The 13,332-nt window shown below is 39.3% G+C and overlaps 2 protein-coding genes across 2 annotated transcripts; one reads left to right on the plus strand and one right to left on the minus strand.

The window, feature by feature from the left end:
* The first annotated feature begins 4,656 nt into the window (after positions 1 to 4,656).
* On the plus strand, positions 4,657 to 7,997 carry LOC126782256 (protein TRANSPORT INHIBITOR RESPONSE 1-like). The gene is made up of 3 exons (XM_050507471.1): positions 4,657 to 5,201; positions 6,022 to 6,514; positions 6,632 to 7,997. Exons 1-3 carry the CDS (start codon positions 4,738 to 4,740, stop codon positions 7,424 to 7,426), a joined length of 1,752 nt encoding a protein of 583 aa, XP_050363428.1. The 5' UTR covers positions 4,657 to 4,737; the 3' UTR covers positions 7,427 to 7,997.
* Positions 7,998 to 11,464: 3,467 nt separating this feature from the next.
* LOC126782257 (rRNA-processing protein FYV7) lies at positions 11,465 to 12,995 on the minus strand. The gene is made up of 3 exons (XM_050507472.1): positions 12,757 to 12,995; positions 12,190 to 12,293; positions 11,465 to 12,048 (listed from the first exon to the last, which is right to left on the minus strand). The coding sequence occupies exons 1-3, from the start codon at positions 12,911 to 12,913 to the stop codon at positions 11,752 to 11,754; spliced, it is 558 nt and encodes a 185-aa protein (XP_050363429.1). The 5' UTR covers positions 12,914 to 12,995; the 3' UTR covers positions 11,465 to 11,751.
* Positions 12,996 to 13,332: the final 337 nt, after the last annotated feature.

Here is a 13,332-nt window from a genome sequence, read left to right on the forward strand (position 1 = left end):
TCGACCTCTCCCCCTTCGAAAAAGCTTGCATCGGCGATCTCCTCCGTCAGCCGACCGTGTCGCCCACCGCCTGCCTAGAAAGCATCACGCGACCCTCCACTACCGACCCCGAGCTCGACACGCCGTTCCACACCGCGCCGGAGCTCCACCAGCTACCCTTGGATTCGGCAGAAAGAATGTCCCCATCCTAGGCGCATCTCCGACGAAGCACGAGCACGGAGGAGGGCTTCTCTACGCCGATCCTCGCCTTGGTGCTCTCTGCCTTCAACTTGGAGACCATCGACGATCCAAGCCTTTCCGAGACCAAATCGGAGGTTCTAGCTTCGATCAAGGTATTAATGGATGTGTTTATTGGTTGTGAGTGTTTGATGTTGAATTTGGGATAGTTTAGAATGATTGTGGAGTGAGAATCGGAGGAGGAGGAGTTTTGGGGACACCGCCGCCTTAGGCGGCGCGTGTGGAGGCTTGAAGGGGGGCTAAGCACGGCGAGATGCCGTGGGGAGGTAGGGGAGGAAGAGAGAAGAAGTTTGGAGGCGGCGGTGGCGTGATACGCGCTGGGGTTAGCCTCGGCGCGTGGGCCCCACGCGCGGCCTGTCGGAGGTGGCGCGTGTGTTCCACGCGCCACCACGGGCGGCGGCGCGTGAACAGTGATTCCGATAAGGGTATTTTGGTAATTTACTTAAATATAAATGTAAATTTTATTTACGTACGGTAAATGTAATTAAATTTTACCTACGGTGAATGTAAATATAATTTACTTTCAATAATTGTAAAAGGTAAATTGTAAATGGTAACTTAGTAAATTTTATTTACTTAGATTGTATTTACATTTAAACAGTACGTATACGTACAGAAATACGTATATAATATTTATACATACAGAATACGTATATAATATTTATACGTATAGAATACATATATAATATTTATACGTACATAAATACGTATATAATATTTATACATACATAAATACGTATTAATGGTATTTTTGTACAGTAACCGTGCATAGTAACAGTGAACAGTAATTTCGTAAAACCGAAAATTGCTGAACAGTATCCGATTATTACTGTTTCGGCGTTTAAAGGTTTACGAAACGATTCTAAATTCTTTCTTATATTTTCAAGGTGATCGTTAAATCGAGGAAATGAATTATCTTCGGGAATTGTGGAATTACGCTCAAGTCAATAAGGTGAGTAAAATCTCACGTATTTACGAATCTACCCTCGCGGTGATTCAATATTTTGCAAGAGTATTTAATAATTAATTACAAACATGTATACAATATAGTGGATTACATATATACTGTATAAATGGTAATAAGTACATATATATATAGTTCATTATATTATATACTGTTATTAATTCATTAGAAATGGTCATTTCAATGACGAGAAATTGGTATTGAGCATGTGTTGTGAAATATGACTTGTATAAAATATAGTGGACTATATATATATGGTATAAATGGTAAAGAAGTACGAATATATATAGTTTGCTATATAATATACTGTTATGATTTAATTGAGATTATATCGAGCATAATTTTGATTTGTACAATATGATGTGAAATTATTGTACGTGTTGACAAGTCGGAACCTAGCCTTTGGCCGGGCGAAAGTTACGATACAGTTAGAGCTCTAGTCTGTCAGCCATAGTACTTCATGTGAGGTAACGGGTGGTTATCTACTCATGAGTACTCAGATTGTTTTGGATGTTGGGTAGCGGGTGGTTACCCAATATCAGCGTAGTACTGCATGTGAGGTAACGGGTGGTTATCTGCTCATGGGTACTCAGATTGTTTTGGATGTTGGGTAGCGGGTGGCTATCCAATATCAGCGGTGTATTACGAGAGGGGTAACAAATGTGTACCAGCGTTCTTGGTACCCGTATTATAAATGCATTTGGGTAACCATAAGGGTTACTTAATTTCTCATGAGCGTTTTATATTCATATTTCTTTGGGACAACCTGATGGGCCGTCCATTGACTCATGAGGGCATTTATATTTGTTGATTGTGATTTTTCGTATATATTGATATGCGAAGTGTATTGTCATTTTACTCATACGAGCTATAAGCTTACCGGGTTTGTGTTTACAATCCCGGTGCACCAATTCAATGGTGTAGGGGATAATTCCGCAGGTACTGATTAGCGGAGATTGAGTGACGACTCCGGAGATTCGAAGTCGTTCGTATCCTGTTCGTGGTGAGATTTCTGGCGTGGATTTGTGTGTGAGAATTTGAGTGAATTTATTGTGAGCTTTGTGAGAGTTTGTGAGGATTATTACATTTTCCATCATATTGTAATGTCGAATTATGAATTTGGTTTGTAATAATCGGTTTGACTGAGTTGTATTTGGAACTCAGAGATGATCCGCTGTGCACGTTAAATGATTTCAATTTCTTTGAGATTGTTTTTGGTGTTCTAACGACTTTGAAATTTTGAGTTTTTAGGCTCGAAATTTTAGGGTCGTTACAATATTGCTGTGAGATTGTTTGGGACAATCTTGTAAGTTTACTCTGTTCAATTATACTGATGATAAAATATCACATCCTTAAGTTATTATACACACACATAATCATGACTTACGTGTATAAGCTAGCATACATTTCGCTTAGTTGTCACAGCTTGGGTTCCCTCGTAGTATTATACTATAAAAGTCTATAACTCATCTCTTTCTGCATCTTATGGTTTCTTTAATCATCCAAATCCAAATATACTATCACTCAATATATGTTATTATAGTACATCTGAATTGAGAAGTGGGGAAGAGTACAAAATTTCTTAATTGTTAATCTTTGCATTATTTATAGGTCCTAGAATTCATCTTAGAGAATCATTATAAAAGAATAAATGAGCGGTATATCACAAAATAAAATATTATATTATGGTATACGTTATTTTGCGTTTTTTTTTGTCAACAAAACATCATTAGGTGTGTTCAAGCCTCAAATTTATTCGTGTTTAAGGATTGAAAGTTCTGTTAAATTTACTTTTTGAAAACAAATGCAAATATGTGATGACATTTAAATGATCGAAGTACCATTTATTAATCAATTGGACTAAAATTTAGAGTATAAATTAGAGTGATAAGGATCCGCCAATTTTTGAATACACAAAGCAAATCCAAGCAATTACACTCAAGAAGATGAGAGATTCCCGGAACCGAGCGTGGGGTTAATAATTAAATCCCCCTGTTTTCTTTATTAAATCTACTATTGTTTAAATATTAATCACGATTTTTCACTAATAAACAATTATCCTTACGTGCATGACAACCAAGCTCACCATTTATATATTGGGAATTCAAAAATTAATGAACTGATTAAGACCTAAGTTTCCGAGCATTATTTTTCATTTTTTTGTAAAATATAATATTACAGAGTAGAGATAAGCTATACCATTCGGCTAATGGACGGTCGCGATATTTAGTTTTTTTTAAATAGCTTTTATTTACACAAACAGACAAAACTTAAATATGCATACTAAAAATTGAGGTTTTTGAATTTATTATTGTATTATAAAGATTTCTCCGTCACCATCTTCAAAACCAAATTTAGCGAAGGAAAATACAATATAATTTTTTTTTGGAAAATACAATATAATATCAGTTCGAAGCATTGTTATTTCTGTTTCTAATTAGAAACATAAGACTAGTAGACTAGTGCCAAATGTTTTTAGAGAAACATGGAAATTCTTACAAGGAACTAAATAAATAGTCCATTTACACATATTTCGTACTATTTGATCTCTAGCATAAGACTATAGAGTTCATGTTGTTTCCTACGTTACTATTAAATCAAGACTTCGTGTCGTAGTTACAAAAAAAAGGAGAGTAATACTGAAATTTCAAGAAACAGTGAAATACTTGCAAGTACCCAAATATGTTTTATTTTCATAAAAAAAAAACCAAATATGTTTTACTATTTTCTCTCCACGTCAAAAGGAAGATGGTAAATAGGTAATAATGTAATGATTGAGAATGGGGTACAGTGAATTTGTTATGTGGACCTCATTGGAATGATACAGTCACACAAGATTGGACGGCCATGATGTCATGATAACCCAGCGACTTCACATCAGAGAAAATCATTCCATCTTATTTTAAAATTTAAACCAATCACCATTAATAATATTATTTTTAAATTTTAACCCCCCCCATCTCTTCGCCTCTACCCTTAGCCAAACGTGGTCCCCACAATGTTACTCTCCCACAGATCCAGCCGTGCAACGCGAATCATGAGATCCCCCCCTCACACACTACCCAAGTACCCATATTCCGCTACACACCACCACACTTTACCCCAACCCAACTCCTCCTCCATTTTCTCGCGACACTTTAACGATATTTTCCGACGAAAGGTCACGATTTGTCCAAAATATCACTTCCCCTGGCCCAGTGGCTCCCACTCTTCTCACACATACCTTGGTCGCCCAGCGGATAAGACCGCCCCACTGCCACCGCGCATCAGACGGCCGAGGAATCACTCCCGAAATGTGTCGCCATCTCGACAGCAGTCGCACAGAACCCCACCATTGGCTTTTTTAACCATGGTTAAAAAACTAACCTCACCCACAACCCTCCCCAACATAAAAACCTTATCCTCCTTTTTCTTTTCTCTCCAAAACACAGTCCCTGAGCTCCTCCACTTTCTTCTCCTTCTTTTTCGCTCCTTCGATATCGCTCGAGCTAAACGTCGTCGTTTCGAATTGGGTTCTAAGGGCTTGGGGGTTGGAAATGCTGAGAATGGCGAGCTCGTTCCCGGAGGAGGTGCTGGAGCACGTGTTCTCGTTCCTGCACTCGGACGGCGACCGGAACTCGATCTCGCTGGTGTGCAAGTCGTGGTACGAGATCGAGCGGTGGTGCCGGGGCAGGATATTCGTCGGGAACTGCTACGCCGTCAGCCCCAGGATTCTGATCAGACGGTTCCCGAACGTGAGATCCATAACGCTCAAGGGGAAGCCTCACTTCGCCGACTTCAATCTGGTCCCGGAGGGCTGGGGTGGCTACGTGTACCCCTGGATCGCCGCCCTGGCCGGTGCTTATCCTTGGCTGGAGGAGATCAGGCTCAAGAGGATGGTCGTCACCGACGAGTGCTTGGAGCTGATTGCTAAGTCGTTAAAGAGTTTCAAGCTGCTTGTGCTTTCGTCCTGCGAGGGCTTCAGCACTGATGGCCTCGCCGCCATTGCCGCTAATTGCAGGTTCGATTTCGGCAGTAACCACAGTTTGCTGGAGTTTTAATTCCTAATTTAGCAAGACCTCAAATAGTAAAACCCATGATTTGAAAATGTTGAATTTTTTCGCTACATTTGGGTTCCAAGTCTTGTTCTTGTCTTATAATGGTTTTAGGAGTTAATGACTAGAAAGGTGCAAAAATGTGAGATTTGACATTCTTGTCTTAGTTTAGCTTAATGTAAACTTAACCCTAATTTTCGTTAGCCCTCCTTGTGTTGGTGACCTTTGGTGATTGGATAGGGATGACTAGATCTTGGTGGAACTCCTTGTTCTGTCAGCTGTTGATGTGCAGAATCTAGGCAAGATCACCTGGTTTGGTTTTTCTGTTTGAATTCGTTTTTTTGGTATTGAACTGTTATGGTGTGATGTTTTCAAATTTTGGCTTGTTACCCTTTGGACTCTTGATAACTGGATTGATTTTGAGTTCCTCAACTAGATTCCTTGTTTTTATACTTTTGGTTTCTATAGTAAAAGAAGTCCTCTTTTTGCTAGTTGATTAAGCTTTTCTGAAGATTCTTCAAGTTACTTCTGAAGAGTATTTCGAGTTTGATCTAATTAGCTCTTGTTTTTGGAAAACTTTGATTGGTAGCAATGTTGGAGTCTTCTTTTCTTAAGTGGTCAACTTATTGTTGTAAACTTTGATTTGTGGAAAATTTGTTGAAAAACAGTCTCCTCAAATTACTTGAGCAACTGGATTAGGTACACAGCTTTTATTAAAACCATAATTGTGAAACATCTGTTCCCTTCCTTTTCTCTAGTGCTTACTGTTTTGAGTTTCTAATTCAGGAATTTGCGGGAGTTGGATTTGCATGAGAGTTATGTGGAGGACCCGAGTGGGCATTGGCTTAGTCATTTTCCTGATACCTACACGTCACTTGTCTCTCTTAACATTGCATGCTTGGGTTCTGAGGTTAATTTTGCTGCCCTGGAGCGCCTGGTGGGTAGGTGTCCCAACCTTAGGAGTCTCAGGCTCAACCGTGCGGTGCCCCTTGACAAGCTATCCAATCTACTTAACCGTGCGCCTCAGCTGGATGAGTTGGGGACAGGTGCCTACTCAACGGAGTTGCGACCTGATGATTTGTCAAACTTGTCAAGTGCCCTCTCGGCCTGCAAGAAACTCAAGAGCTTATCTGGGTTTTGGGATGTGGTTCCAACTAATCTTCCAGCTCTGTATCATATCTGCCCTCGGTTAACATCTCTGAATTTGAGCTACGCCATTATTCAAAGTCCTGACCTTATAAAGCTTGTTAGCCAATGCCCAAATTTGCAGCGTCTTTGGGTATGTATTATTATATATGTTACTTTCCTGGGTATTACTTTAATCTGTGTTCTCTTATGCAAATGTGTTCCACTCAGCTAATTCCATGATGTAGCTAATATGATAAATTGACTACAGGTATTGGATTACATTGAAGATGTTGGCCTTGAAACCTTGGCGGCGTCTTGCAAGGATCTTCGGGAGCTGAGGGTGTTTCCATCTGATCCGTTTGTGTTGGAAGCAAATGTGTCCTTGACAGAACAAGGCCTCATTGCTGTTTCCGAGGGTTGTCCAAAGCTGCGGTCAGTTCTGTACTTCTGCCGACAAATGTCCAATGAGGCATTGATCACCATTGCGAGGAATCAACCTAACTTTACTTGTTTTCGCCTTTGCATAATCGAGCCCCGAACTCCCGACTATCTTACGCTTGAACCACTTGATGTGGGTTTCGGGGCCATTGTTGAGCACTGCAAGGATCTCCGGCGCCTGTCTGTTTCTGGCCTGCTAACTGATCGTGCATTTGAGTACATAGGAACTTATGGCAAAAAGTTGGAGATGCTTTCTCTAGCCTTTGCTGGGGAGAGTGACTTGGGACTTCATCATGTGCTGTCGGGGTGTGATAATCTTCGGAAACTTGAGATTAGGGATTGTCCTTTTGGTGACAAGGCTCTTTTGGCCAATGCTGCAAAACTGGAGACAATGCGATCCCTTTGGATGTCTTCTTGCTCAGTAAGTTATGGAGCATGTAAGCTGCTAGGCCAGAAGCTGCCCCAACTTAATGTTGAAGTTATTGATGAGAGGGGACACCCTAACACAAGGCCAGAGAGCTGTCCTGTTGAGAAGCTCTATATATACAGGTCTGTTGCTGGTGCAAGGGTTGACATGCCTGACTTTGTTTGGACTATGGATGACTCTGCAGTGAGGCTTGTATGACCACCTGATGAAACACACCCTTAGATATACCTACCCATGGTTCAAAATATACGACCACCTGATGAAACACACCCTTAGATATACCTACCCATGGTTCAAAATATGGCATTGAAGCTTACCTATGGCTGGAAAATGCAGGATGGGTATGGTAAAGCAGCATAGCAGGTAAATGCTACATATGGCAGTCGTTGTTTCACATCTAAATATCATCATCGTAATCGTAGCTATACGGGAGGAGAGGTATACAGAGGCTCGAGAGCTCGATTGCCATTCATTTTACCATTGGCTGAGCTTTATGGGATACCGGCTCTAGTAATTATTATTATTAATAAAAAAGAGAAATATTAGAGTTTAGACTCGTGTTGTTGTAATGTATTAACAGAGCTATTTTACTTTCGGCACAGCGCCACCATGTATACTAGCTGCAGAGATGAATTTTTGCTGCATGTTTATGTATTTTTATGTGGCCCTGTTTTTCAACAGGAAGATGTAATTTGGAACCCATTTGTATCACTATTACTTATTAGCTTCTCATCAAATAAAGCTTTTAAGATTCTACTTCACTTCTTTCTGTTCATTGACTTCATTCTCTACCGAGGCTTCTCTTTCAGGTGTGCTATTTAGAAATTCCGGCATGGGGTGCGACCCTGCATAATTCAAATTCTGCTGTTGTTTCTCCATGGATTCCCATAGGGTGTAATGAAAAGATAAAGAGGAAGGGGGATGCATAGAGAAGCAAATATGACTGCTCTTTTACTGCGCACCATAGATTGTGAGTAACCAAGCAACCCAACAAAAATGGAAGAAAAGGAAACTTGACAGAGGCAGTTCAGTAGAGGAAAAGGGCAAAAGCCAAGGCCTTTGGTAAATGGTCTCTCAGAGTAGTCACAGTAGCCATTGGTAAGTTGGTAAAAGCTGTAATGGTCATGAGAGAGAGAGAGGCCTCGACTGTTAGCCTTTGGTGTCCACAGCTTTTTGCTTCATTCACGCTCTCTTTTCAAGTCCACCTGATGACTCAGTACCAGCAAACCCAGACCCAAGAAGGAAGAAGAAGAAGAAGAAGAGTAAAAATCTCCCTCTGAAAATTAGATAATTATTTTTTTCTGGTATAATAAGCTAATAAAAACAAAAGAAGTCACAGAAAAGATAATAAAAACAGAGAGGTTGATAACAACTTAACACAGACACAAGCCTTTCTCTTCCCCACCACCACATTACTGAAAATTGACCCCCCAGATGTTGAAGAGGTAATGAGGTGAGGAGATTTTGCATCCAGATGATTTAGTGAAAGATCATAAAATGTAAATGATATTTTAGGATTTTCTTTTTTCGCATTATTTAAAAGATTCTATATTACGAATATCAATGCATATATATGATGAGATGTTCGTGCTACGCTTCATATAAAGAAGATTATTGCATTAGAGACCAAGAGTATGCAAATGAGGAATGAGAAAAATGAGACGTATTTTGGTTACGATGTATTATGTTTGAGACGAGTGTGACTGTTGGGGAAATCAACATTTGAAGAGTTTTATGTTAGAAGATTTTATGTTACAAATATCCATGCATGTAAATGATGAAACCTTCATACTACATGTCATTTTAAGAAAATCGAGACTATGCTAATATAGGATAGGAAAAACGAGAGGTATTCTGGGTACGATGCTTATGATTTTATTTTTTTTTCCGAAAACGTTGTGTATTATGTTTTTATGAATGTAACTACTAGGTGGGACATGTCCTGTAACACACGAATATTGAAGACTTATTTTTTCATTGGTTGTGGCAGTGGGCCAAATCAAAATTTGCAGGGTTTTTTTTTCATTGGTTGATGATGGCCACACGTTTTTGTGGGAGAGCTATTGATGATGTTCATCATTTTTATTCTCTTCCTTTTATTTACCATATTAATGCACTCTGATTTTCACTGTTTCTGCATCCTCAGCATATCATGATTTCAAAGCAATCTGACTGAACTCCCCTTCCCTCCCCACTGTAACTGTATGATTATAAAGTTGCGAGGGGCAGCAGTTTAAAGTTGGTGCCTTCATCAGTGTTTGCAATATGTGACTGGCCCTCGAGCTCTTTTCGATTTCGGAGTTTTGTACCAATATGGCGAAACTCTAATGTCCTCTCAGACGCTTCTTCCCAAGAACATCAAGTATTCAAGTATATGAGTCTGGTGGGAAAGGGATCATGAGGCAACTGAATTATTGAGGCATCCTAAGTCTCATTGCTTCACTTCAACCTCTTTTCCTCAGCCTCCAAATCCTTAACTACAGTTTATAGAAATGGACTACATAATAATATGCTCCACTTGAATAAATAGTTTTTCAATAAAAGTTTCCATAACCTTTAAAATACATTTTCAATTATAGGTGGTCGAATTGGTAAGAGTTTTAGTGTGAGAATTCCTCGTAACAAGATTTAAATCATGCCGACGTTAATTAAAGTTTTAATCTCAATTTATTCTTAGTGGCCAGGGAGATGAATCATTTTGACAAATCTAGAATCAATGTGAAACGAATCCTAAAATTGTTCATAGAATCTTGTAATCTTTTGTTAGTCATTTCACCAGACAAAAGCAACTAGACTTTACATAAGCCAAGTCATTCAATATTTAACAAAATGTGGTTTTCACATTCATCAAGTGAGATCAGGCATTACCATCTTTCTTTCTTTTTTGAAAGGGGGGGCCTTCCTATCTTGCAACTCCGTTGCAGTCAATGCCGTGCCACCCAAACCTTGGAAATAGACCATTGATGCAAGACAGACTAGCCATACTAGAACCTTCCGAGGAGACTTGACGAGAAAAAAGAGCTTAAATTCTGGCTCAGGTTCCTGGGTTTTGTCATTCTTTCCTGCACCATTTTCCGCAGTGATAAGAGTTTTTTCTGTAGTTGCTTGGCTATGGGAAAGTTGGTATGCTCAGAATCTCAAGAATCCGGTCTCGGTCTACTCACACTTCTAGTGCTGGTTGTTGTAGCTCTTGTGCTCATGACCATCTCGAAACCAACTCCAAAGTACCGTCTAGTTGCTGTTGAGTATCGCCCGCTTCTAGTTTCCCGCACTTGATACTTCTTGCTATCCAAATGTTTCTGTAATAAGTTCTGTTAGCTCATACAATCTGAGATGAGATGCTGTATACAAACGCAATTGTAACCAATGATGAAATTTGAGCTATGATAGTGATAAATGTTTTTTTTTTTATACATTGTGGAGCTGCTTCCCTTCTAATTTGATCAGTGTTACATCGTACTTTGTGAAATATGTGTTTGGTTTGACGGATTACATGTGTTCTTTGTTATATACTTATGCAGGTAACAAAGTTCTAAATGTAATTTCGTAAGATGAACGGACAATATAAGTTCACTGAATCACTGACTACACTGAGTTACTGCCAGAAATTCCATCGTATACGAGCCAGCATTGATCTACAGTCCATTTAAGTGAGGGGACAGTCAATTTTGCAGGTGGAATTTTCATCTGTGCTTGGCTGCTTGCCAAAGAGTATGTCATGTAAATTGACGCCAACCTTTGGAAACCGAAATAAGAGGAATGGGTGCCACTCATTTTCTATAAGGTCTCACCAGAACTACATTCAATCCAGATGATCGCAAACACTCTCTACTTGATCTAACGTGGTCAACTAACCACCATTCTTGTGTTAACTCAATATCCGTGAAGAGTTTTATGATCTTTTGAAACAGCAACCCAATCTCTGCAAACTACAGCAAAATGAACATGTTCATTTGGATCAAACAACTGGCAAAGAATTAAAAAGAGAACATGGCCAGGCAGGCAGGCTTACTCTACTTGTCAATTTTCCACGAGATGACATCTCTTTCAACCTATATGTAAATACAAAATAACTGAAAGCAATCCCAGAAGAAGAACAAAGATGGAATTGGTGGTTCAGTCCTAGGCGTGAAGCAAAATAAGCATTAGTTTTAATAGACACTGGCTGACCAAATTGATGCGTTAAAAGATGATTAACCCTTTACATCAGCCAATTACTTATTTCCAATAAGAATGAAGAAAATCCAGCAGAACTTGCAAGTTAAATTCTTAAGCAAAAGGAGTAGACTTTTGTACTTACAACTGATTAGAGAGCAAAAGTGAAATCAAAGTGAAGGTTTCTCATATTACAAAGCAGATAAGAACTACAAGAAGACGACAGACTTGCCACATTGATCGTACCAAAATTGTGTTGATGCTTGAGTAACTGGAATTGAAGTTAACGAGCTTAGTAGAATCCAGAATTCAAGCAACAAGAGAATACTGAGAATAGTACACTCAAACAGTTCTATCCATTCACAAACTTATAGTTTATTCATAGAGCCTTGAATAGTCTCCAAAAGATGTTGAATTCTGTACTTCATAACCGGCTGACCTTTACGGGTTTTCTTCATCATATTTTCTCTGATAGCCTTCCTCCGAGCCTCACACTTCTCTCTTTCTTCCTTTTTTGCCTGAACTATAGCCTCCTTCTCCATTCTTGCCTTCTCCTGCTCTTCATGCTTCTTCTCATATATTTCTATTAAGTTACGTGGTTCTCTATCCTTTCTCTTCTTGTTATTCTTACTCATTTTGCTACCATCTTGAGTTTCATTCTCCTCCTGCACCAGCCAAGTACATATAGCAAATCATAAGTTTATTTTTCAACTATTTCGTTAATATTCTAGTATCTCACAAACTGTTTCCAAGGAAAAGCCAACAAAATAAATATGGAACAACAAATTCTGAATTTAATATCGAACCTCGAGCGGTTCTATAGCTGATGGAACATCTGTCCGCTGTTGCTTCACCAACTGCTTGTACTTCTTCACGTGCTTGGCATTATCGTAGAACTCCCTTTTCTTCTCTGAAAGAAAATAGAACGCAAACAGTTGGGATTACGAGCAAAGAGAAGACCAATCGTGACAAGAGAACTTCAGAATCCAATTATCTCTTCGGAAGAATGACAGCTTGTTCATTCAATGAACACTGAAATGCATTCAACCCTTCTAATTTGATTATATTGTTGCAGCTAAAGCCAATAACTCAAATGAACTAAGAACCATTGGACATTACAATGCAGATTTTCTTCACTACAGTATGCTAGCAGCTACCCAACTACTCTGTTTACAACTTCACATAAGCAACACAATGTTCAATCATTCCAAGTTCCTAGTCATACTACACCAAGGTTCAAACATGCCAAATTATAAGTACATTATTCTCTATCTGCCTACACTTTCTCTCAATCCAATCAAAACTTAACAGCTAAAGATTCAAACTTTGACAAAACATGAGTGAAACTTGAGGAAAGGAGAGAGCTTTCATACTTATGACAGATGGGTTGTAGTAGCTGTTGGTGGATTTATCGAGCGAACGGCCTTGCCTACCAAATCTCTTCATGTTCTTCTTCTTATTGTACACCGGTTTTGCGCCGTCGGATTTCTCTCCGCTGATTACAGCATCCTTAGGGTTTCGATTCTTCATTTTTGAGCAGGAATTCAGAAAATTGAGAGATGGATTGGGGAATTTGGGGACGAATTGGAAACCCTATTTTGCAGCAGCAGATGTGTTCCAGTGCGACTCAGTGTATGAGAAAGCTGCGGTTTTGTAGTGCTCTGTTGGTCGACATCAAATTTCTGCCAGGTGTCTAGCTAGTATTCGTTCTCTTTCGGGTCTGTAAGCTCCGGATGGATCGGGTCTGGGTTACTCTCCGAGCCCAAGAATTTATCCAAGAGATTTTTTTTTGAAAGGATCCGAGAGATTTTTTGGTTTCAATCAATGTGGTTATTCTATGAAGATAATCATTTCATATGGACATCAACAGGACCTTCTCCAATTTTGAATTTAATGTGGGAGGACAGCAAAATTTGAGAGAAAAAAAAAAGACCAGGGACATTTTTGAT

Source organism: Argentina anserina, chromosome 2 (assembly GCF_933775445.1).
Source record: "Argentina anserina chromosome 2, drPotAnse1.1, whole genome shotgun sequence".
NCBI classification, from domain to species: Eukaryota; Viridiplantae; Streptophyta; class Magnoliopsida; order Rosales; family Rosaceae; genus Argentina; species Argentina anserina.

Excerpts from the sequence above, each read along its gene's own strand:
- LOC126782256 (XM_050507471.1), top strand. The coding sequence starts at position 4,738 with ATGCTGAGAATGGCGAGCTCGTTCCCGGAGGAGGTGCTGGAGCACGTG. Across the intron at positions 5,202-6,021 it reads GCCATTGCCGCTAATTGCAG|GAATTTGCGGGAGTTGGATT; the intron begins GTTCGATTTCGG and ends TTTCTAATTCAG. Across the intron at positions 6,515-6,631 it reads CAAATTTGCAGCGTCTTTGG|GTATTGGATTACATTGAAGA; the intron begins GTATGTATTATT and ends AATTGACTACAG.
- LOC126782257 (XM_050507472.1), bottom strand. The coding sequence starts at position 12,913 with ATGAAGAATCGAAACCCTAAGGATGCTGTAATCAGCGGAGAGAAATCC. Across the intron at positions 12,294-12,756 it reads CTACAACCCATCTGTCATAA|AGAAGAAAAGGGAGTTCTAC; the intron begins GTATGAAAGCTC and ends ATTTTCTTTCAG. Across the intron at positions 12,049-12,189 it reads CAGCTATAGAACCGCTCGAG|GAGGAGAATGAAACTCAAGA; the intron begins GTTCGATATTAA and ends TGGCTGGTGCAG.